This window comes from Phaenicophaeus curvirostris, chromosome 6, assembly GCF_032191515.1.
Source record: "Phaenicophaeus curvirostris isolate KB17595 chromosome 6, BPBGC_Pcur_1.0, whole genome shotgun sequence".
Lineage (NCBI taxonomy): Eukaryota > Metazoa > Chordata > Aves > Cuculiformes > Cuculidae > Phaenicophaeus > Phaenicophaeus curvirostris.
The window spans coordinates 36786014-36811316 of NC_091397.1; the positions used below are offsets into that span (position 1 = coordinate 36786014).

General features: G+C 38.1%; 1 protein-coding gene across 2 annotated transcripts in view; it reads left to right on the plus strand.

The window, feature by feature from the left end:
• Nucleotides 1-25303, plus strand: part of VPS41 (VPS41 subunit of HOPS complex) — a 101634-nt gene that overhangs the window by 32720 nt on the left and 43611 nt on the right. For both annotated transcript variants that reach the window (XM_069859794.1, XM_069859795.1), the window contains exons 5-10: nt 3300-3374; nt 8969-9031; nt 10204-10269; nt 20319-20438; nt 23562-23708; nt 24830-24896. In XM_069859794.1, the coding sequence (XP_069715895.1) occupies nt 3300-3374; nt 8969-9031; nt 10204-10269; nt 20319-20438; nt 23562-23708; nt 24830-24896 (538 nt within the window). The remainder of the gene's footprint in view (nt 1-3299; nt 3375-8968; nt 9032-10203; nt 10270-20318; nt 20439-23561; nt 23709-24829; nt 24897-25303) is intronic.

Here is a 25303-nt window from a genome sequence, read left to right on the forward strand (position 1 = left end):
AACTGGAGCTAATTCTAGAAGAAACACTTTGGTTTAGATAACATATGTACCAATTCTATCTGTGGTCTTTTATTTCTGATTTCCTGAGTTTTTACATACAAATCTTAAACAGCTTTCCACTGAAATGTAGTTCTGGAAATGGTAGGCTTGCCTGTTAGTCAGCTCTGAATGAGAAGATCCTTGCATTAGCTATTCTTGCTGGAACTTTACTTTAAAATGCATTTAATATTCAGCCTTAACTGTTTTTAAGTTCATAGTCTATCATCACTTTCTGAGCTCTGTGAGGTAAAGTCAGTGAATAGAGTAGTAGCGAATAGTGCCAATTCAAATTGAGTGCTGAACAAAAGATTACTGTGTTTGCTTTGAATTTATTTGTCTTCCCTGTGTAGTGCAGGCAACAAGAAAAAAAGGAGAAAGGAAAAGTTAAAAGCAACTGATGGAGGTTTGGGGCATGCGAAAGGCATGTAACAAGTTGCCAGTTATATACGGTGTTACAAAATACTGTATCATCAAATTTCTTCTCAACAAATACTTCTGAAGTATTCTGTGCAATTTTGATGTGAATACTGTGAAATCCCCTTTTGCCCACTGACAACGTTCTGCATGTGTATAAGGAGAGGGTTTGCCTTGCTAGGCACTGTTTTGTTACTTGAGTGCAATCACACATTTAATCTCCAAAGTTTGCCATGTGGTTTTCAAACCACAGCCTGACAGATAAATTCCATCATCCTGCTCCTCATCTTCAACTCTTAGGTGAGGATAACTTGCATAGTCTACATTGCCTACTTCCTGCGCTTCATTTTTTTTCAAAATCAAACTTTACCAAGGCTTTTTGGCTGCAAAATGGGAACAGTGCAGGCTGTAAGACTGAGCTGTCAACTCTTCTGTTGTGTCCTGTTTTGTTTCTTTTGTCTCAGGCTTTGTAGCAGTGGGGTGTCTCCAAGAAGGCCCATCACAAAGGAGCGCTGCTAGATCTGCTCTTGCTGTCATGTCAGCCCTGTTGGTAGATGTAGGTGCTGGAAAGATGAGAAGAATATGGCCAATTGAACACTGTACCTTGGCATGAGACCTTGTGTCAAGGTGGGGCTAATCAAGACGGACTTTTTACCTTTCTAATTACAGACTAGTAATAAAAGAAACTTTCTCACAAAGTTGTGGCAATGGCAACTTAGATGCAGCCTAGAATGAAAAATCATGCGACTTCCATGATGAGCTCAGGTGAACTTTCTGTGCTTGTCCTTCCAGAGGGCAAGAGTTGTTTCTTATTGCAGAGGGAACAGTGGAGATGTGCTGGCTTTTTTTTTTTTTTCTTTTTCTCCCCCCCAACCCTTTTTCCCTTAGACAGAGTCAAAATCTTCTCTTGCACCTTGATGAGGAGACCTGAAGTTTAGAAAGGCATTTTTACGGTAAGGCAGGAATAAAAGTTATGCTAGCAATTTTTATGAAGCTTCTAGAAAACGAGACTGACAACTGACATTTCTTGGCTTACTTAGCGTCCTGCAGACCTGGGAATAACCAACTGTGTATGTAGCCTCTGAGAAGGCTGTGTATGTAGCTTTCCCAAGGATGTGGACCACACCAGCAGGCAGATGGGTTGGAGCTGTGGTCCTCAGCTGACACCTCCAAATGTGTCAGGAGGAACGCAGCTGGAGAATGTGCACCAGCTGCCTGCACTGCTAGTGATGCGCTTGCTTCTGGCTTTGAAATGCAGCAAGTCAGCGTAACCACTCTGCGGCAAACAAAAAGACTTCTGGAGCACATAAGTCAAGGAAAATCAGTTAGACTTCTTCCTTGTTAGTGTACTTCTTAGCAAATAGCGCACAGCAGAAAGACCACTTTGTGATAGGCAGCAATTATATTATATAAATATTTCCGTATAGCATTTTGCAGTGACACGAAGTAAGACCAAGAATGATTTCTCCTGCACGCAAAGAAACAGGAAAGCAAAGGGCTGGCAGCATGCTTTTCCCAGCTCCTTTGGCAACTGTTGCAGTGCAGGGCTCAGTTGTTCAACCTTGATTAGAAAGAAGCTTCTAGAAAATGAAATGAGTTTTGGGCATATATTCTTTTCAAGGCGAGAGAGAGGAAAACTTCATTTCCCTGAGCTGGATTTTTTGTGTGTGTGAAAGAATATGGGGAAACATTTCCAAAGGCTTTGAAGACCTTAGTTAATCTCCTGTAGATTGTCCATTTGGACAGTATTTTTTTAAATAACTTTTTATGATGTAATTCCAACTGCCATAGCATTTGTAAGGACCTGTGATACTTTAGACACAGTTTCATAACATCTAATGTGACCCCATGACTCCAACATTATTCCAGTGACACTTTTCACACAAACATGCGATGAATTTCTCTTTTACCAAGCTCAGAGCCACAGAAGTGATCTGTTTTGTGGTTCAGTCTGTTCATAATTTTATAAGAGTAAGAAAAGTTGTTCTTAAACGTGTAAGAGAGACTTACTTGGGTGAAGATCCTTCAGTGATGGTTGAAATTATGAGATATTTGTTAGAGGGTGAAATCAGGATCATGGTACATAAGAAGGCTCTTGATACTTGAATATAATTGGATGGGGTTTTGTATGCAGCAGAATATGCATCACATCACCCAAATGATGTTATAAGTTAGTCGTCAGTACTTAAGGTAAGGATAGATATTTAAGCTAAAGGCAACAGTAACAGATGCTATATACCCTATAGATGAGAACCAATAGTGGATCTGGATATGGAAAGTAAAATTTATTACATTGGGGGACTCTTCAGGTTTTACTCAGTATTTGTCTACGAGCAAGTACACCTATGTTGCACTTTAATACTTTCTAATACTTCTGAGAACACTATTAGAGGTGGAAATAAAAGCGAAAGAAGGGAGTTGAAAGGAGAAATATTTACGAGTATAGTCATCAGACCAAGCCAGAAGAATTTTCAGTTGCCTTGATGCTTGTGTAGTCAACATGTTTTATGCTGAGTTTTGATAGCAGGAGTAGTTCTTAATTAATAGCTGTGGTGCACAAATGCTCAAAATTTGGGAGTCTGGCGCTTCATGAGAGCTCCAGAGGCCCAAGGTGCATAAAAAATGTCAAATTTCTGGTAAGCAAAAGGCTGGAAAGAAGGCTGTCTTTGGGCACTATCATAGAAATAATTATTCGGGGGGGGGGGGGTGTTGATTTGTGAAGCTAAACATTACACAGCTGTTAACACGTATGTCTCACAAAGTGTGGGGGCATGAAAGCATGTGGTTGGTGATAAACTTTAAAGTCAGCTTTAGAAGTCTGTCTTTCTTTTCTTTCCTCTCTCTAGAGCCCAGTGAAGATAAATCAGATCAGCCTGGATGAAAGTGGAGAACACATGGGTGTTTGCTCAGAAGATGGCAAGGTACATTTGTATATTTAATGAGGTAGCAGGTAGCCCTCGGTATTATATTTGAGATAATTGTGTTACCTGTGGAGTTAATTCCTGCTTTTAGCATCGCCACTTTGACCATCCGTTTTGAGAACTGGACTCACCTTTGAATATTCAAAATTAAAAACAAATATATTTTGTACAAATATGCCGTAGGAAAAGTAATTACGAGAATGTCAATAATATAACTGGTATTAAGCTGATTAACAGCTATGGCAGGAGGACATGTCACCTTAATCATTACTGCTGTGCCAGTTATACTTCAGTGACTACTCTGCTGTTCCTGCAAGACAGTAGTTTAATGCCTTTCTGCTATAAATCCACAAAATTGGATTTTGTGGGCATGATTTCTGTGGGCTGGTGGTTTTCATTTTCACACACGTTATGAATGTTTCTCTTGAATTATAGAATCTTTTGATAAGCAATCATAGTTTATCAAAAGAATAAAGTGTCTTACAACAACCACATTAAATAAATGTAAAATCAATATATGTACAGTTTCCTAAAAAACTGGCACCTACTTCCTTGACTGAGGACATATATCATTCGTGCAGTGTATAACTAACAATTATCAGTGCTTCTCTGGAATGTTGAGCTGTGACATTTAGTGGTTTTGGTGATTGATTTTCCACTTATAAGAATGTCTTTTTTGTTTTTAAGTCAATGGCAGGCTTTTCTAATGTTGGTTTGCAATGAAAAAATTCTAATTCACAGGGTATATTTAAGCTTCTTTTTTAATATAATGCTCGTATACAAATGCAGTGCATTAAAAATCCTTTAAATAATTTCTCAGTACCCACCTGACTTACTGAGGAGAACATTCTTACAGAGCACACTGGAGAGGAGGAGGAATGACTGTGAACTTAATGAATGCATAGAAGTTCTATAAATTAAAATTGGATTTTGGAGTAGGAATGGGGGAAACAACTCCTTTAGACTATATGGGCTTGAGTTTTTTCCTTCCAAATAGGTGTTTTTTTTCTTCAGCAGGCAGGCAGCCAGTTTATGTATCCAAGCCTTTTGTTTCACAGAGATATCTTGATGTCAGTATCTTGACACAGTAATTGGGATACTAGTGACTATCAAAGTGGGTTGTAGAATTTTATAGCCTGTGAGAAACACAGCAAGAGTGCCCTAATTGTCTAAGTAAGATAAGAAAAGGGTCAGTAATTGTGTAAGGTAATAAAAATGTTGAGCTAGCATTGTTGGTTTGGGTGTTTTGAATAGTGGGGGGAAGCAGGCAGTTGCTGTAAGAGCTCCTCAGATGTGACTGGGTAACTGACTTGAAGTACGAACATAGCAGTGTGAGACTACAAGCCGCGTGTGTTTTTCATATATTAAATTAATATTAAAATATATACTTTATTTAAGAAATCTTCAAAAATCCATAATCTCTATTCTGGTGTGGCTGTATCTGAACAGACTCCAATACTTTAAATGATGAATCTGTCTTCATTTAGTGAAATCACCAGTAGGTGACACGCCATACAAGTCAGTCTAAAGTCTGGTCCCCAAAACAGGGCTAATTCTGGTAATGCTTTTGGCGCAGGGCTGGGGTATCACAAGTACAATATTCATTATATTTGCATTCATATAGTCTGGGGACATTAATGCTTCATCATCTTCTGCACTGAAAAGCTGACTGGAGATCTGGAAGATCCATTGGGGTTAGAAGTTAGACTTTCCACTTGATACAGAAAGTCGTGTCTCTGTGAAAGAGTCCACCTCTAAAATGGGTGAAAACACATATTTCTATATTGTGTCACTGTATAAGAAAATGACATAAAGTTCTTGGCAAGATAATGTAGCACTTCCATGTTCTGGGTCATAACAAAATTGTAACATAACATTCCATATAAGTCTTCCCTTACCACAGTGGGAGCATTCATATTGTAAGAAGTTAAATTCTTATGCAGGTGGTTGCGAAGTCATTAACTCAGATGCATTTCAGTATTTTTACTTAGTTTTTTGTTTGTCTTTCACTTTTTCCCTTTTTTTTTTAGAAAAAAAAAAAAAGCTTAGTTTTCTTAAATCAGTTTTAAACAAAAAAAAATGAACATAATAAAAGGACCAGTAAATTCTGAGCCCACTGGGTTGATGCAAGTGTTTTCTGCCAATTAATGAAGATACGTCCTCTAGACAGTAGGTAAGGAGTGCATTTTCCCATATCAAAGTGGATCCGATATGAGGGAATGGAAACCATTTGTCTTCTCGAAGGAAGGCATTATGATTAGAACCCCCTCCTCATTTCTGTTCTGTTGTCTGATGTATTTTATTTTACTGCTTTTTTCTTCCTTTTCACGCTCTGAAACTAGACTTGGACTAGCTCCGTTTGCTGGGAGAGGGGCATAGCAGCACAGTGCAATTCTGACCCTCCTTGTGTCGGGCAGCAGCCAGACTAAATGTCAAAACCTGGCACCTGTATGTTGTACATGGCCAACAAGTGCTTTGGGAGCTACTTGAAGCTCTTCTGTGCTGCGCGTTTGGTTCTTCGAAAAATCTTCCTTGCCCATAGACTCAGCTGCAGCTGGACACCACTGGCATGGAAAGGAGCAGGAATCAAAAATACCACCACAGCTGGCCATTGGCTGGGGAGAATAGAGTGTTGAAATTCTAGGTTATAAGAGAAGAATTTTGGTGCTGAAATACATAGAAGGGGAAGCAGGTTCTTTTAAGTTACTTTTGTGCCAGCTTGTATGCTGTCTTGAAAAAATAGGATCTGACTCCAAATTTTGCTAAAGCTCTTTTATGTCAAAACACAACAGCGATATAACTTGCACTTTTTTTAGCTTGTAGCTTTCTTTTATGAAAAAATATAAATTATATTTAAATGCCACGTGCTTAACATGTTTTTGTGTCACCCTTAGTGCCTGCAACGATGTTTATATCAAGAATATCCATGAAGTATTACCTTGATTGTTTTTCAAGAAATGTGACTTGTAGAGAAAATGTTTGTTTTGTTGCCTTTTGATCACTGAAGGCTGGCTGTTTCTTCTGCACTTGGAAACAAAGAAACAGCTAAGTCTGGATGTAGTAGAGTGGTGGATTCTTGATATTTAAAATTGAAGAGGACTGGCAAAAGGTAGTGGACTGTCCTCATGAAATCCTTTTTCTGGCTACCCAAAACCATTATAAGCTGAGTGGGGACAGAAAGTAGAAATAGATAAAACCAATACAGGTTTGTAATATCAAAAAATCACTTTCTCTCTGAAGAATAAAAGACATTACGAAGTAATAAACTGTTACACAATGTCCCTAGAGTGAACATGATAACATGTATTTTATGCTGAGTTGTTTTTTCCTCTTTAGTTAACTGGCTCTTAAAGGAATATCATATTGCCATGTTCATTGCAGTATTATGAAAATGTTGAAGACACTATTGCTAATGTTAATTTTAATTAATTAGTTTTAATTTGAGAGGGGTGTTCTATCGTCTTTGAGGATTTTACCTCTGGAATTTGCAATGTTGTTTTTATGCTGTCCTTTTTCTTCCTCCTTTCTTCTCTCTCATTTTCTCTTTCCTCTGTTTCTTACTTTATTTAGTCTGTTTTGTTGGATATCCTGTGCCAACTGATGAAAACAAAAATGCAGAAAACAAAATCCTCTAGACATCAGCCTGAAGGTTTTCTAGGCTTACAGCCAGGCCCAACTCAAATAAAACCCTTTGGTTGGCTTACATAATCACAGCTTTGTGATGCATCTCACTGTCTCCAAATATTGATTTTCCAATCCTTTGGAGCAGTAGCTCAGCCCTACACAGCGCATGCAGCAGTATTTTGAAAGCGTGTTGTTAGAGGTAGTATATTCACTAATGAGTAATGGACAGAGCTGATAATGCTGCTTAGGAGATGTTTCCAGGAGACAAGCTTGAAAGGGAGATGAGGTGGTTTAAGATGTTTTTAACTTCACTGAGACTGCTGAACTTTGAGCCACTCTGAGGATGGCTTAGTTCCTCAGCAATGGCTAGTCTCTCTTGTAGTTTACCTGAAGTCTAATTTTTTTACTCTGTCTGCTTGACAGTCTGCAGGAATTGTGGGGCATCTTGTCCTCTGAACCGATCTTTTCAGAGCCATTAAGCTTCATTTTTTTTTTTGTGGCCCATTACTGGTATTTTCTGGCTCTGTTCTGCAGATATTTGTCTAGTGGGTTTTTTATTTTATATTATGATTATGTTTTGGTTTTCCCCCTGAAGGAGTCATGGTGGGGATGGGGGAGAGAGAGAAGGAAATAAGGTTAAATGATCTCTTAGATCTTTGAGTCCAGTGCAGAGTTACTGAAGGGATTACCTTTTCCAGAAAATAAGGATGAGTGACTAAACTTGTCTGAGAACCTTCTTAAGTAGATTTGCTGTCAGATACAGTTCTCCACTGACTGCTCCACAAAATGGTCTCTTCTGTCCCTTCTCACACCACTGTGTCCATCCCTGCTGGGGTGATTTTGTTCCAACAGCTTCTGGCATTGGGTGGAAACCTCTTCAAATCATAATGAAAAACCAAACCAGTTATTATTTGTGGAAATCATAATTAGTAAATCAATTACTAGTTCTTGGCCATAAGTCTTTGGCCCTATTTTACTCCTAAGTTCTGCATGAACTGAATTGTCAACTGTCTCATCTGAGAATTGGGGAAGGGATTGTTGCATGTTGAATGAAGAGACATAAACCCAAAAGAGAAACCCTGTTCTGTAGTCATAGCATCTAAGTCTAATAATATTTCTTAACACTTAATACCTCTGTGCCAGTTTTGTAAGTGAAGAAAACATTTAAATATGTTAATTCTCTTGATGGTAGGAACATACTTTGTTAGTGTTTTGGTTTCGGGGGGTTTGTTGTTTTTTAATGTTGGGTCTTCAGATGAATTAATTCTGATGGGCTATTGTTATAAATTCAGTGCTGACTGTTAAATGTACTGAGGCTTTTGAAAATGAAATGTACTTTTGAAAATGAAATTTGAAAATGTACTTTTTCTAGATGAAAAAGGAGGAATCTTAAGAGAAAGACATTTCCAGTGGTCATGGAACAAAACAAAATAGCACTGAATGTGCTTGGGAGGAGGAAAGGATGCCAAGAAACATATAGGACGTGGTTTTCAGACCAGTTTTTCTTTATTTCTTTTTTTCTTATGTAAACCGTGTATTGCTTGGAGGGGAAAAATTCCTGCAGTTCTTTCTCAGAAAGGAAGGATTTTTAATTTATCTTCCCCTGAATGTTATTATGTTGCTCTTACCTTTCTTAGATCAGTATCTGTTAAACAGTTTTAATCAGCCTAAAGCAAAAGAAACTTGTCATTTTTGCTGTATTTATAACAAAAAAAACCCAAACAAAACCCAAAAAACCAGAAAATTCACTTAAGTATTTTTGCACTGCTGCAAATACTTAGAGATATGCCACAACAGAAGCCCAATATGTCTCAATTAATTCTGAGCTCTTAAATATGACTTTTCTCTAGGAAAAGGATGAAACTGGTAGCATTCAAATTAATCTTGTAGTCATTAGTGATTTACATTGGCCTTTATTTGTCAAGTGATTATTAGGTAAATTTTTATTGTTATTTTATATACTTCTTTAGGTGCAGGTGTTTGGATTGTATTCAGCAGAAGAGTTTCATGAAACATTTGACTGTCCTATTAAAGTAAGTGGTTGTTTTAATCTTTAGTAATTGTATTGTTGTTGTCTTTAGTAGCACAAAGGTCACATTGAATCTAAATGAGAGAGAGGAACACCACTTCCTTGAAATGTTATTTAAGTCACTAGGAAATAGTTATCTATCTCAATATAAAAGCTTTAGACGCGGTTAGTCAGGAAGAAAGCTGATCTTGGTTTTGTAAGAAGTATTATTGAGTTTTTCAAATACAAAACGCAAAGTGAAAGAGTAACTGTCCTGTTTCAGCTTTTACCTGTCTCAACATATTTCTTTCTTTGTAGATCTGTGATACAAGTTCTGAGGTTTCTGGTAACTGTGTGGGCAATATTTTGCAACCAGTTCAGATCTCTTAAACCCATCTTGGGATAAGGCAATGGGTGGCAATGCTGAGGTATCCTGTCTGAAGGGAAAACTTGAGATATACTCTGCTTGAGAGACATGGGGCTGCCCAGCTCCTAAAAAGGACACCTAGTAGGCATGTGGGAAGATCTTGCTTTTTTAACAGATGTTTCATGCAGGAGGAAATGTGGTGTGGGCAAATGATTGCATTGTGCTGCTCAGGGTCTTCCATGTTGCAGCTGCTCTAGATGGGGAGAAAGGAATAAACTCATTAAGCTTTGCTTTTGCATTTTAATTCGCACATCAGATGCAAGTCTCTTGGCTCCTTGTTCCTTACTGTTCTTACAGCTGGATCTGCTACGTGTAGCATGTAGCACATAAAGCAAAGAGCTGTTAAAGGTGTGTTGGTGCTAACAAGGTTGTTCTGCAGCAGGGCTGAGGTGTGTGTGCCCTCTAGGTAGGTCCCAAATGAGACTTACTCAGGATAACCCTTGCTCGAAGCTGTCCAGTGCTGCACGGTCCCAACTCTGCTGCCAGCTGTGCAAAAAAAGTAGTTGCTTGGTGTAACATGGCCCTCAGTGTCAGGTGTGGGACTTCTTGTGTGCCTTACAATATGCAGTATTTTTGTCTTTTCTAGGAAAAAAAACTGAGAAGTCTGAAAGAACTAGGCTCTACTTCAGAGAAATAACCTTTTGCCAAATATGAAGTATTACAGCTGAATTATCTAGTTTAAAAAGTGATGTAATGCTCCTTGTGAACTCTTATTTAAGCCACAATCCTCTTGTTTTTTCATCTCCCTTACCTTCCTGCCCCATACTCAGATTGTTGCTGTTCATCCTCATTTTGTAAGATCCCACTTCAAGCAATTTGTAACAGGAGGCAAAAAGGTAAGCAATCATCATGTAACGAACTTAGGCTATCTTTAAACAGATTTTTAAAATGTGATTTTTAACTCCTAGAACAATGAATTCTGCTTTTTCCTTGTCCTTATGCATTGTATTCCTGAACATTATTAATTAAGATTATTTTGGGGGGAGGGTTTCACTTTTAGTACTAAAAACATGTTGCAACAAGTTGAGCTTCAGAGTACTAAAAACATGTTGCAACAATTTGAGCTTCAGAGTATAAATACTTCTGTCTACATAGTCTGGGAAAAAAGTGTCATTTGCATTTCCTATGCCAATTTTTTACATTCATTTTTATTTATTGAGGTGGGAGCAGAACTTAGACCTTAATGCTGGTCTTTGGCAATGTATGTTGGTCTTGATGTTTGAGATTTTTCTTTTGTGTTATCTTTGGGTGATTTTTAATTTTGTTGTTGTGGGTTTTTTTTGAAGTAAACAAACACAAGTATCTTCAGTAGTTCCTGTTCATGGTGTGGGGTGTTTTTATTTGTTTTGAAGTAATTCAGGGGAGCTCTTGGTAAAGTAGAGCTCCCAGTTTTTCAAGTATCTGTGTAGTTAGTCTTCTGCTAGGGGCAGTTGTTATTTTAGATGTGTGTTATGATCTCTTATTGATGTAGGGTGCAATTCTGACTTCCAGATTAGGGCTGCTTCCAGGTCCTACAAGTATTTTTTATCACATTGCATATTTTCAGTCAAAATACGAAAAGTTTGATTTGGAACAGTTTCTTGAATTCATGGAATTTTCCTGTTGCCTTTTCTTATGAATTAAGGATGAACAAGCCTTACTTATAGATGCATCAAACCGAATTCCCTAACTGTTACCAGCATGTGTACTTGAATACTGGTGAGACTGCTCCTCGAATACTGTGTTCAGTTCTGGGCCCCTCACCACAAGAAGGATGTTGAGGCTCTGGAGAGAGTCCAGAGAAGAGCAACAAAGCTGGTGAAGGGGCTGGAGAACAGACCTTATGAGGAACAGGTGAGAGAGCTGGAGTTGTTTAGCCTGGAGAAGAGGAGGCTGAGGGGAGACCTCATTGCTCTCCACAACCACCTAAAAGGAAGTTGTAGAGGAGGGTGCTGGCCTTTTCTCCCAGGTGACAGGGGGCAGGGCAAGAGGGAATGGCCTCAAGCTCCGCCAGGGGAGTTTCAGGCTTGACATCAGGAAAAATTTTTTCACAGAAAGGGTCATTGGGCACTGGAACAGGCTGCCCAGGGAGATGGTTGATTCACCTTCCCTGGAGGTGTTTAAGGCACAGGTGGATGAGGTGCTGAGGGGCATGGTTTAGTATTTGATAGGAATGGTTGGACTCGATGATCCGATGGGTCTTTTCCAACCTTGTGATTCTGTGTAAGAAATGCAGACTTCTAGTGCTGGATACAACTTAATTTTCATTAGCGTTTCAATATGTTTTGAAGCATAGTTGTGTTTTATTTTGCTTTTTAAGTAGTGTGTATGCTTGACAGCTTTTGCTGGCTGGTTGGAGTGGGTGTTGTCCTTAAATAACGCACAGTCAGTGTATGTCTTTGTCAGCCACCAGTTTGTGAAGCTTTTTAGTGCTGATAAAAGTAGTATGGAAAGAGAGAAACAGGGAATTAATAGAACAGTGTTCCACCAGGTGGTAAAAGAGCTTGCATTCACCTGATGCTGAACAGAAAAAAACATCAGGGAGTTAACACATTCTCTTTGGTTGTCTTTGATTACTTGACAGGTTGTTTTATATTCTGTCCTCTGGGGAACGGTATACTCGCTCTTAATGCATTCATTTTTTGCTGAGGAACTTTACTCTTCAGGAAAACTTTAATTGACATCTTAACATAAAGTATTTAGCATTGAAGTAAATGTCCCTCGACACCTATAATTTGATATTATTGATACATAAAACCAACAAATAAAACCTCCTAGCCTCATGGTAGAAATCTTTCCCCTTTTCTTCTTTTTTCCAAAAGGAGCATATGTACCTGGATAAAGGCAGCAACAAAATGCTTTGTGAAAATTCCAAAAGTTAAATTCCACGTACTTAATTTTCAAAGATTTTTTTTTTTTCTGAGAAGAAAAAGGCCTTGGAAAACATAGCTGATTTTTATTTACACCTCTCCTTAATATAAAGTCAAAGAGCTGTATGAAGGCAGCAGGCAACAGGGAGCTGGTCTTCAAGAGCAAGTGGGAGGCTGAAGCATACCATGTCTCTCACCTTGTGTCTGTGGGTTGTGTAGCTGGGTGAGCCCCTTCAGAGAGGGGGATGGAACCTCCAGTGACTCCGGAGATCTCTTTTAGCCTTTGCGTGAACACAATGACTTCATAGCTGATAGCAGGCAGTGGTGGCAGATATGCTACCTGTCTTCCCCAGCTGCATCAAGGCAGGGATACTAGTAAAGATGGCGATAAGGCTGTCCTCGTTATGAATCAAGCTTAAGAGAGGAGCTTTGATTAAGACCCTCATGCTATGCTCCCTGCCTGAGCTGCATAGTGTTAAGTGTATGAACTTTTCACCCAAAGGGTTGCATGGTCTGTCTTTGGTTATTGTTGTTCTGTGAGATGGTGACATAATGTAAATTAGCGTTTTAAGTGTTGGGATTTCTTTTTTTATTGTTTGCTAAGATAATTTGAGCAGATAAAAGAACCCAGAAAGAAATTTGGTTCCTCAAACCCCTCTAGTTGCATTATGTACATTGTTGTCTCAGAATATGAGAAAAATGTTCTTGATTTCCTACTTGAATTTCATGTTAAATTTGGTTTAAAATGAAACAAAACAAAGGCCCCACATATCATACAGGCAGCAAGAACTTGCCTCACGCCCCTGATCATGACACTCTGTGTTTTTTCTTATCTCAAAAATATCTGCTTAATTTTGTTTCCAAGCATCTGCCACAGTAGGATCCTTTATGAGTGGGTGAGGGAGCTTTAACTATAAATTACCACCTCCTTAATTTTTTGAGAAGTACACAGTTCTTCGTAACAACATAAAACATGTAAAAAATACACTTTTCAGTTCAAAGACCCACCACAAAGCATTCTGCAAATGTTCAAGGTGAGTAACAATCTCTTTTAAAAAAAAAGAAGAAAAGTCTATACAGAGGGAGGGAAACAATTTAAGTGATGTGCTTCAGGCATGTGTGGTGCAGGTCCTCACTTCCTGACACAGGTGGATGTTTGGAACTTGGGTGAGTTGCTGTGTGATGCTAAGATTTGCCATGTCTTAGAAGCTCAGCCTCACCTAAAGTTGACTTAAGAGCAGTGCTCCCTGGGGTAACTTTTTAAATCACTGCAGATTGTTGGAGGCTTAAATTTACCATGCATGTGGTTGTACAGTTGATTAACTAGGCATGTACTGGAGTCCTCTAGGAGTGATTTTCTCTAAACTGTGTTATGAATATGAACTGGTTTAAATTGTTTGCTTGCTAAAGCACTAGTTTTTAAAAGCAAAGAACTTTCATTAAACTTGAGATAATATCATGGCCTTCTTCTTTGGGCTGGAAAAGTGTTTTTTCATCGCTTTCTTTTTCAATGAATGAAAGTTATTTGCGTCTAGAAACGTCAGGTACTGTGGAAATATTGACAGGATCGCAGTGAGAAGCAATAGATACCATACTAAATAGGGGCACTTCCCTGCTTCCCTCCCCTTATCTCTGCAATTAACTACAGCACCATCGTGATGACTTGGCAGATGATGGTAACTCTGAAATAATAATACCGTATATTGTAAATAACAGGGCATTTCTGTCCCGAGAAGAGAGCAGAGCTTCAAAGCAAGAGAAAAGACAAATACTGTGCTATTGAAAGCCCTAACCTTCTACCTTTTAAAAAAGGGTCTAATCTTAAAAAATAACAGGGTAAAAGCCAGCTAAATGAGGGTGGTAAAGCTGAAAACAAGGTGTTGTTTATTTAACCATTAGAGTACTGGTCTTTCTCAACACATTGACTAAATGAACATTATTGCAAAGTTAGAGTATCCACTGAATCCTGAAGGTTAAAGAGTCTGAAGTAACAAAAAGAGCAGACTGAAGGATATTTCCATTCCAAAGTCAAGGTATCAGCTGCTGTATCTTATGTGAAGATAAATTAGGAGAGCAGGACAACCTGAAGTTTCTTTCTTGGCAGAAACATTGATGAGACTTCCTTTTTCATGTTTTGATTAACATCAATAACCAAACACTAAGGTTTTTGTAGTAAAATTCCTAGGAGAATGAATCCCCAGAACTGACTGAATCATTGCTATATGTGTAGTAATTAAGTTTTTTTGAGGGGTTTCTCCACCCAGCATGGTAGTGGGGTCCCAGCACGCTTTAGCAAATAACTTCTGGAGTCAATATAGAGTAAGATACTCAATATCTTAAAGGATTTGACCCTTCCTTTGCCTAGGACATACATTTTGTACAATAAGTTTTGATTTGAGTATCCAATCCAAAACATTTTAAGGGTAGGGAACTCAGATATAACTGAAAATTTACTGTCGGTAGTCACATCTTTATATTTATCTTTGTCTATATCTACTCCATACATTTATATTATATATATATGGTGGAAATAGGGATAAAACATATTTTTTAGTGGGATTGGTATTTCTTTTGCTGAAGGATGATTAGATACACTAATAAAACTGGTTTTCAGAAACAGATGTGTCTAAATGTGTTTGTCCTATTTATCCTCACAGAAATAGCATCTGAGGATATCAGTGCTTGTGCTTAAGCATTAAAGTCTCATCTCTTTGCCTATGTTATGAAAGCGGGGAGAACTTAGCGTCACCTGGGGCACATTTATTATTACATATAAAAAAAAAATCTAGAATACTATTTCAGAGTCCTGAGCTGGACCATGGTGTCTCCTGCCTGAGACATGAAACAAGTCAATCTAAATTCCTTTCCACTCCAGACAGAGCATTGTCATATACAAAGGAAGGATAGTGATTGTGAGCAGTGCTCAAGCAGGAAGAGAAATAGCATTCTTGAGGATCTGCAGCTGCTGTAATGGGTAGTGGAATTTGTATGTTAAAGTGAAGTCTGCCAGCGAATATCTCAGATTTTTTTTTTTAATTGTCTGGTTTTTAGTGTCAGCAGATGCACTTCACTTTCTGAGTAAGTAGATGACCTTTACCTCTGAACCCCATGATACGTACTTCATAATAACTGGTTGGACTACTTTGACAAATTATTAAATTGTCAGGATGCTGTTTGCAGCACAGTCCATTTTTAGAAAGCAGATAGTCAGCTGTTTGGCATTATGTTGGGTAGAAGAGTACCAGAGAAGAAAGGCAGATTGCTTTGTAAGCTATAAAATCTCAGTCAGTAAATACTCAAAGGTCTGGTTTAAGTGAAGAAAGAGTAAATACTGTGGCAATTTCTGTCCATGCATTCAATAATTTACCATAAGCAGGAAACAAACTGTAGCAGCAAGGAAAACAGGTCTGCAATTTGCTTGCCACAATAGATAATGCCTGGATGTATCCCATATTATTGACCATATGAGACTTTGATGTGTAGTGATGTGCTGTTTGCCTAATAAGCAGATTATTTGGCTTACATTTCTTCTTTATTATTATTTGGATGTGCATTTCTTCTTTATCCTGAAAAGCAAAACATTCTCCTTGTGCTGTACCAAACAAATGTGGTTTGTGTAAACACAGGATGAATCATAGTCCTGTATGTGTAATCTGTAGTTGTGTCTTTTGCAAATGTCTCTGTAGAAAACTTTTTTCATTGCCTGAGGTGGGAAGCAAAGAGGATCTAAATATATTAAATGTGTAAGAGCTTGTGTCTCTGCCTGTGAGGCTGCAGGACTTGCTTTCCAAGGTGTTAACTCCATAGCTATTTGTGAATAGGCGACAGATTGAATCCAACAGTTGAGTTGTTAAGAGTACAGATTAGTGAAAGTCCTATGGCATTTGTTTGGATTAGACTTCTCAAAATTTCTAGCTTCTCCGTCTATGAACTACAGCAGCAGCTTTTATTTCATATCTCACTGTTGCCATCACTTACTTCTCAGTGCTTTTCTTGCCTGCCACTGATTCCTTGCTTGATTTCCCTTGACTGCACATCCTGCCCTCCCCTCCAACCACACCCCAGCTCCTTAAACAACAGCATTTTGTGACAGTATTTTGAAAACTCATCTTCAGTTGAAAACTGGAGGCTTACATTACTCGCTGCCTCGTTTGAGCTCATCCAGTCCATTGCTGTTTCAAACAGAAGTGATAATTTTTTATTGTTGCTATATATTTTCTTAGGGATGCAGGATTAAACAGTAAGTCTTGATGTGGCATGCTGTTCTGTGTTACCCTCAGATATCTGTTAATCTTGGCTGTGCCTGTAAATGTTGTTTTTATGCTGAAAACAATAAATGTCTGTAGTGATCACTTGTAACCATGGCAGTAGCATTTTAGGTTTTTGTGGTCTTGCCTGGCTGAGAAGAGAATTGGTGACAAAGGTGAGAAAACCCAGAACAAATGTCACAGGTAGGCACATCTTCACATTCAGGCAAACAAAAAACAGGACAAGGAAAATACAAGGAGGTTTTTTTCATAATTTTTATTTTGTGAAACTAATCCAACAGTATTGCAATAGGGTATGGAAGGGTGACTCTTCTGTTACAAGTTGAAGTCTCAGCCCTTTTTTTCTGTAAAACTCCTGCAGGTCTTCACTGTGTAGAAACACAGTGAGGATGCTATGCTTCAATAATAGCATGTTCCCTTTGGAACTTTTCACTGTGTGAGCGTAGCCATCTTTTATTTCAGTGTTTGGAAGGTGGTATCGGTAGTGGAGTGAAACTGAATTTAATCACTTCACCATATTGACACTACCAAGCTGCAATCATTGGCTTCTTTGTTCAGAGGATTGAGAATTTCTGTACTCAGTTTAAAGACTAGGATTACATGTAATTAGTGTTCATGCTAATTGCACGATAGGGTCCATTAAATCCAAGCACTAGTATATTCTCTTCATTGGATGCACTCTAAAATGGCTCTTTTTGGAGGAGGTTAATCTCCTGGTAGTGAAAGATACACAGAGATGTATTCAGTAATCCAAGAGAATTATATCCACTTGTTTTTAAAACCACAGTGTCCTGCGCCATCCTCTTGTCTCATGCATTTCAGTGTGTCTTTTTTCTTAAAGATCCAGTGGATGAGCGTGAGCAGTTAAGAAGACTCACAAAATAGTAAGCAGTGAAATATCAGAAGTTTGCAGTATACTATGAAGAACTGTGGCTGGAGATCCTCAAAGTCAAATTAATTTTTATTTTATTTTATTTGAGCTATATTATCATGTTGCAGTACAGCAAGAGATGCTGAAAGTTTGTTTTAAGCAGAACTGTATTGTAACAAAGGACTAGAATGATTTACCAGAGGAAATCTAAAAGGAGAAAATACAAAGTGTACTGCAGAGAATGCAAGAAAGTATTTTTTGTAGGTGCTTTTGAAACATAAGTACTGTGAATGCTGACTGACAAAATGTGGGATTTATGGGAAATAAAGCTCTAAAATATTTTCACCCTATCAAAAAGAGAGAGGGAGGTGGTAGGAGGACCCCCTCCAGACTTTTGTTATGTGCCTTCACTTCTCTTCAAATTCTAAATGGCTTTCTGGTGTGATAAATATTTCAATATGAAGATAAAAAGGAAGACTGAAAAATAAATTAGGCTGCTTATTTTGAGAGAGATGCATTCAGTGGATAGTGGTTCCAAAACACACAGCTAAGTTCTGGGTTCAGTAATTCAGCTTCCAAGTGTCGTTGCTCTAAGAAATAAATCACAATATGTATATCAATAAAATGCAGATAATTGCAGTAGATAAATAAGTAAAGCATGTTTTGAAAAAAATTGTTTTGAAGCCACAATGTTGAGTGTCCTTTGGCTTCAACATTGAAGCTATTGCGCTTGCTGATATAAAATGGGGAATTCTGAGTGCTGTAGTGATTCAGATTCACTTTCCATCTTTATTGCAGGCTGCTTCTGCTGCAGCAGAATTTAATTAAGAATTAAAGAATTTAAGTCTGAGAATTTAATTAAGCATGTGCTTAGAGTTGAGCACAGACTGAAGCAAGAATTTTTTTTTTGTTCTTTCTCAGGTCATTTATTTTCTTTGTGGTTTCTTATGCAGGAAGAGGGTCATGAAAAAGCATGATGCTCACCAACCATGAACACTAACAAAATAGCTGCAAAGTGTCACTCCAAGCTCACTCAGTATCTTGTGTGTAATAAATAAACTTAAATCACAATTCAGTCACAAGCAGAAAAGATTCAATGTTCAGTTAATATAATTGACATCAGCCTGTCTTAGCATTTCACGTCATTCGCATCAGTTTTTGCAGCCTTGTCCAGTAAGTGCAGATGCAAATACTGTGTATTATGCTACTGTCTTTATTGGACGATATTGAAAGAAGCATCCAAGTGACAGTTCTTTTTCCATCAATCCTCTCTTTAGGAATTTGTGAACTAGGAGAAACGTAATTTTCCTGTCTGGATCAGCACAGCTCTTAGTTTTTAATGACATCCTCAGCTTCTGAGTGGAAGTAATTAGTTTTGACTGAGGGCTACTCCTGTGTTTCACATCCACCTTCCAGCCTGCTAATGGGAATTCCTATATACTGCTCTATGAGTGTTACCCCTGCTTTCAGTGTCTTGCCTTAGTTGCAATAAACTGACATAGTTTATATGAGATTTGTTGAGTAGCCTTTTCATATGTGGAAAAAAAACCCTAGGCTATTTAAAAGGTGGGCATTTATGTGAACTTTGTGAAGGACAGAGTCATTCTTAGTGGGGTTAAAGTGGAAAGATACGCTTGAGTGAAAAGTTTGATGTCTGGAGCACACTTCACACAGAAGTTTCCCATAAACCATCCTACATAGCAACTGCTTTCAATTTTTTGAGAAAATATTTGTCATTTGGTGCCATCTTGTGGCTTCAGGAGAGAAAAGCAGTCGGTTCTTGATGTTAAAATACCTTTCGTTAAAAGACTTTTTTTTTAAATATTGGGGTCTTAGTATTTCATGTGTTTGTGTAACTACAGGCAGGAGGAAAACATGCATAAAAGCATGTATAGCAGGATCTTAGGAAATATTAGCATTAGAGGTGCTCAATTTAGGTTTTAGTATGATAAAAGTCTTTACAGGCAGCAGTTTTACACCTCTAACAGGCATTGTGCACTCATGCAAGCTTGAGATCAGATTTTGCCTATGTCTGTACGTGGAGGTACTCATGTAGTCACTGGCAGGACTGGTACCTTGGACTGTGATCTTTGTATATGCTTCAGCTTCTTAGGTGGCCTCCAAGCGCTGCACTTCGTATCGCTCAAAGTGAATCCATGTTACAATCCTGTTAAATAACTTCCTAAGCCTATATGGGAAGTAATAAAAAAGCAGCTGGGTTTTTCTTGTTGCTGCGAACTGTTTTGTAACATCTCCTATGCATTTAGATATTCTAAAATACCTTCCCAGTTTGCAGAACTTGGTATTCCCCCAAGTTTTACAATTGGAAGCACTTGTGGTACAGTGCAGTTTGCACATGTAGGACTCACACATAGCATCTCTAGAGCCCTGTAGAAGGCCATGTAGTACCACATGGGGCAAAGCAAAAGACCAAAGATTTGAGTGTTTCTGGTAATTTTCTTTGAGTACACAAAGCCTATGGGATGCTTTTTCTATCTCCTGTTTTATGGTGGGAAGGAGCCTATCACCAGTTCAGTGGATGGCTGTGAAGAAGCCTGGTTTCTTCACCAGCTTTCTGAATTGTTGTCACTAGTGCTGTAGGCCTAAGTTCTCAAATTTCTTAATTTCTTTATACTTAAAATGGAAATAAATATAATTACTGTTCTCTGGAAAAACTCAATGGAAGCGCTGCTTATAAATATTATTATTAAATAGCTTGAATTCTGTAGTATGCAGGGTTCTTAATGTATACGTAGTATATGCAAATGTTTGATCATATTTGCTTATGTTTTGTGATAAGTGTGTACTTTTCATTGCCCTTGATAATGAAGCAAAAAATACCTCCCAGTTTACATACAGCACTGTGTGACAGAAGTATCTCTTGTGCTTCTTCATAGTTGCTGTTATATGAAAGAGGCTGGATGAATAGATGGAAGCCTTCAGTTTTACATGAAGGGGAAGGAAATATAAGAAATGTGAAGTGGAGAGGACATTTAATTGCTTGGGCCAATAATATGGTAAGCATTTGTCACTTTTGTTAAATAAACAAAAATACTGCTGCATTACACTGATATATGACATGTTTAAATGTTAATTGCCAAAATATTCAGTTGAAAAATGGTACATTTAAAGAATTGAGGATAAAAGCTATTGAAAAAATGGTGGTTTAGATCCCATTTCTTCTGGTGTTTCCTGCTGGCCAGTCAGCATTCTCCATGTGGTTACCACTTCTGAAGAAATTAAGAAAAGTAGCTCTATATAAGACTGTTACGGATGGGCACTACTGTAAACTCTTGTATAGCAGAGTTCCGACCAGTGTAATTTATTGAAGCAAACTGTCTGAGGAAGAAATGCCAAGGAAACTCTCCTTTATATAAAAAAACCCAGAACATAACGACCACCCCCTCCTAAGAAAAAACCCAAACTTGTCTGGATTTTGTAATTTGTACTGAAGTGACATTATCATATGCACTTCTAATGATGCAGATTGTAAAAAAATATGGTAATTATTTCTTATTTTGGTAGAACACTAGAAAAGGCTAGACTTAGGAGAAAATAGGCCCTTTAATTCTAAGTGTAATTCATATTTTAAAGGGAAACATTGCTTTCATGCTGAGCGTTGCATTTCACCGGTCTCTGTATATCTAATTGATGGGTCAAGGTCTGTGTTTTAAGGCTCAGCACAGAGGGATATGTTTTAAGTGTGTGTCATGTCTAAACTCCAAAGTTGTCATTTAAAATGTGGTGAAAGTACTTCTGAAACATTAGCTCTTTTCCTTCTGTTGTTTTTCCGTCCTGAAGGGAAGCATTTATTAAAGTATTTTTAAAGCCATTGTAATTTTATTCCTTTAAAAGCCAGTTTGATATGAAATCATTAGAGGTGGACTTCTGTTTATTTTTGCTACCCTTTAATAACTGCATTAGAATTGAAACTTCAGCGAGTGCTTGATTGTCATCATAACATTAGCTCTTTTGAAGGCTTTGTTCTTTTCAGAGCCATACAATTAAAATATATATTCTAGGTGAATCTGCTGGGAATAGATAGGACCGTTGAGGAGAGATATCCCTAGAGATTATGTGCCACATCAGAACACAGAATACTAATAAAATGTTGAGAGCCATCTGTCAGAGACAAAAAGCCATGGTCAGGGCCTATCTTTCAATGAAAAATGAAATGACACTTGCCCTCCAAAAGATTAATATATTTGGTTATTGGCCTTTCTCTTCCCGCTTTACCTTTTTGAAAATTTGTCCATCCTCTAGCAAGGCTTTGTGTTCCATTTTTTTTTTCTTTCAAAGTCAGGGAAAATCTTTTATAGCCTTTTTTCTTACTGTCTGTGCATGGCTACTTAGTTTTTATTCTTATGCCTGTTGTTGGGTTTTTTTTGGCATAATGTATGTGAGCTTGTTGGACATTGGATATTCTGAGATGGACTCCAGGTTATTTAGGCAAGGTCTAATTCTGCTTGTTTGTTGCTCAGGTAACCCATGTTTGGTATGTGCCCTCTTCTTCCTCTGTAGCCAAGAATTAAGTTTTATGAACAGCGACACCTGAAGACCGTATCCTTAGAGGCATTAGGCTGCCTAACTCCCATCTGAACAGGTTCAAAGCTCCTTCATAATAAGAAGTTCACTCTGAAAGTTGTTTTGGTTCATGATGCAAATGGAATAGTTTTAACTATAGGCTATCCTACTCTATTGATTTGAAAGGTGCTTTAAACGTAAGCTAGTCTATCCCATGTAGGATTTGCCACCTTGTATTAAAACAGAAGGTGTGATGTAGGACACTTATCTGAAAATAATCCCTGAAGACAAAATGGTAGATTAAGAAAAGACAACTTTTTTAAAATGCAGTTCAAGCAAGATTGCAAATTTTATCAGAGGAGCTTAGCAAACACAAAGCATAACCTCCTTGTTTATGTTACCCAGAGATCTGAGCTCTGTAAGTTGCAGGTGCTGGGTGCAAGTTTTTTCTGAAGCCTTGATGGCTATTAACCTGAGACATGCCAATAGGATTGCATTCCACGCTCACAGATTTTCAGTGACAAAGAGCACTGAAAAAAAAAAATCCCAGCCCACCCCTATGGCACTTACTGCTCCTTGTGATTTTTTTTATAAAAAGAAGGTGTAAAACCTGACTTAGATCGTGGTCCCCATGTTTAGACTCTCTTACTTAAAAACAGTTGAATCTGTGCAGCTGGGGACATAGAAACTCGCAGTGGAGGGGAACAGAAACAGGCAGGCGAATCTTTTAAATCAGTTTTGTCACTAGAAAAATCTTAACACAGAATGGCATCCTGGATGTTGACCTTTCAAGGTCCCTTCCATCCCCTTTTCTGTGATCATGAAAGTTACTTTTGCTGTTCACTGAGCTTAAAGGAATACCTACTAAAATGCTTTGTTTTATTTTGAGGATTTTTGGTTTTAAATTACTAAGAAAAGTCATTACTTAACATGAAATTAATCTCCATTTTGGTATTGGAAGAGTTATAGCTCACCTTTTCTAAATGGCATGGAAAATTAATAGCTTATTTTTTTCTCTCCTCTCAAATGACTTTAATCTTCCTTTCTTTAGACTTCTTATTCTGTTAGTTTTGGAGATATCTAGTGGACGCAGTGAAAATTCACAGCTTGCAAAGCCAAGCATCATTTAAATATGCTTGCTTTTCTGTTGCAGTGTAAAAGTGGAAGTACATTTCTGGAGTAGTACAAGTTGGCTTCATTTATCTTAATGAGTTGTTGCTTCACATCTGTTCTTTTCCCAAGATGGAAATTTCTGCTTCCTTACAGGGGCTTTTATGGAAGAGCTGGGATTTTTTCATTTCTCCAGCAGCACCAGCCCAACCAGATGAGCCAGTTCAGGACTGGAGTTGCTAATCTGTCACTGATTACCTTACTCTATCTTTCATTTGGCATGTGAATTTAAATTATGTAACTTACTCTAAACCTTTCATTCCTTCTGTCACCTCCTGGGGTAGATGGGTCTCTATATCAACTGCTTTTTCTGTTGGCACGCCCAGTCCTACCCTGAAACGTATGCCATAAACTGCTATGGCTGCCTTGGCATACAAAATAATGTGGGATGTGGTGAGTAGGAGTTTGTCATACTGAATAAAGTTCTCTTGTGTTTAAACTTTCAGGGTGTGAAGATACTTGACATGATCTCAAAGCAAAGAATTACCAATGTGCCTCGAGACGACATAAGCCTTCGCCCAGATATGTATCCCTGCAGCCTTTGCTGGAAGGATAATTTAACGCTGATTATTGGCTGGGGAAATTCAGTAAAGGTGCAATTACCTGTCTTTGTAATAAATGCTTGCTGTTATCACAGACAAACAGAGGATTATTTCTGAAAAGCAAAGACAATCGAAAAAAATAGAATTTGGTTTGACTACAGTGTGCAGAACTCCTGCTGCTATAGAAATGTCATTGGACTGACCCTCATGAGGAGGAGGAGTGATAGACACCCAGCGGTCAGACAGATCTCTGTGTGTGAGCACGCAGCGAATGTAATCCTCAGGGACACTTTTCTCCTCTGTGCCTTGGAGAGATTTCCTCTTTTGAAAGCTTTTAGTGGGCTCTTGAATTCATTTCTTTTGATTAATATTAAGGAAGAACAATTTACTGTGAGGTATTTTTGGAGGGGCTGAGGAGTCAACCATAGGGAAAAAAAAAGGAGGGGAGGGACAGGCTTCTTGGGGTTTTGTTCTGCTTTCAGCAGGAAACTGGCATTTCTAAACTGTGTGTGCTGCAGACTGACTGATTTGCCAAGACTGACACCTGACATGAGTTTGTTACAAACCTGTTACTTGTTTTCTAATAACAGACTGCTACATCACTGCACGGTGGGAAATTAAAAGTGCTCTGTAGGAGTAGATGGAAAGGGAGGGTAAAGTGAAGTAGGTGAAGCATAAAAAGCTTTTGGAGCTTTAGAGTTTTACAAATGAGGATGTTGGTCATAAGTTTGGCATCCGTCTTCCCCTTTGTGTTGTGTATCCTTCACAACGTTTGGTACTTGCATTTCTTTATATGTACATACTCTCCTCTTGCTGCCAGGAGTTGCAATTGCATATTCTTACTGAAATTGTGACATGATGAGACACAAAGTGTGAGACAATACCAAAACTGAACTCACAAATACGCTACTGTGAAGAAATCGTGGTGGGCAGACGTTTTCAGATTTGTCTGTTGTGATCCATCTTCCTTCTCCTCTCCCAGTGTATTAATAAGGCTGTGGACTACAGTTACAACTTCTCTGTCTGGTTTTCTTATTCAGTGATGCCTCATCACTGTTTTATAGCCTGTGTTTTTCAAAATAACTCAACTCAAAAAGGAGTTTTTGGGAAAAGTTTGTTTCATTGTAGGAATTACAGTTTGTATCATAATGATCCAAATTTCTGTTTCCTAGATTTGCTCAGTAAAAGAACGGCATGCCAGTGAAATGCGTGACCTTCCAAACCGCTATGTGGAAATAGGTATGATTGTATGAATGCGCTCTTCTTCAAAATTACATAAGCTTTAGAGGTCTGTTTTCACTTTCTAGCCTCAGAAGGCTATTACAGTTCAGAGTAGTCCTTATTAGTTGATGAGGTTTTAATAATGTCGTCCTGCATAGATGGGGGCTGTTTGGCCCTGCGTAGGGCGCTGGTTTTGTAGAGAGTCTTCAATTCTGTGATCATTTAAAATTAGAAAACCTCGTGTGAACAACGGATGTCTTAACTTTCCTTTTACTCAGTTTCTTCCATAGAACTTGGTTTTTCATCTTGGCAAAATGATGGTCAGTGTGTTAGTAAGGAGAAAATAGATACTACTTTATTCAATTATGTGTTGTTTGACTACACTGCTCATAACTCTTATTTTATTTTAAAAATTATCTCATTGC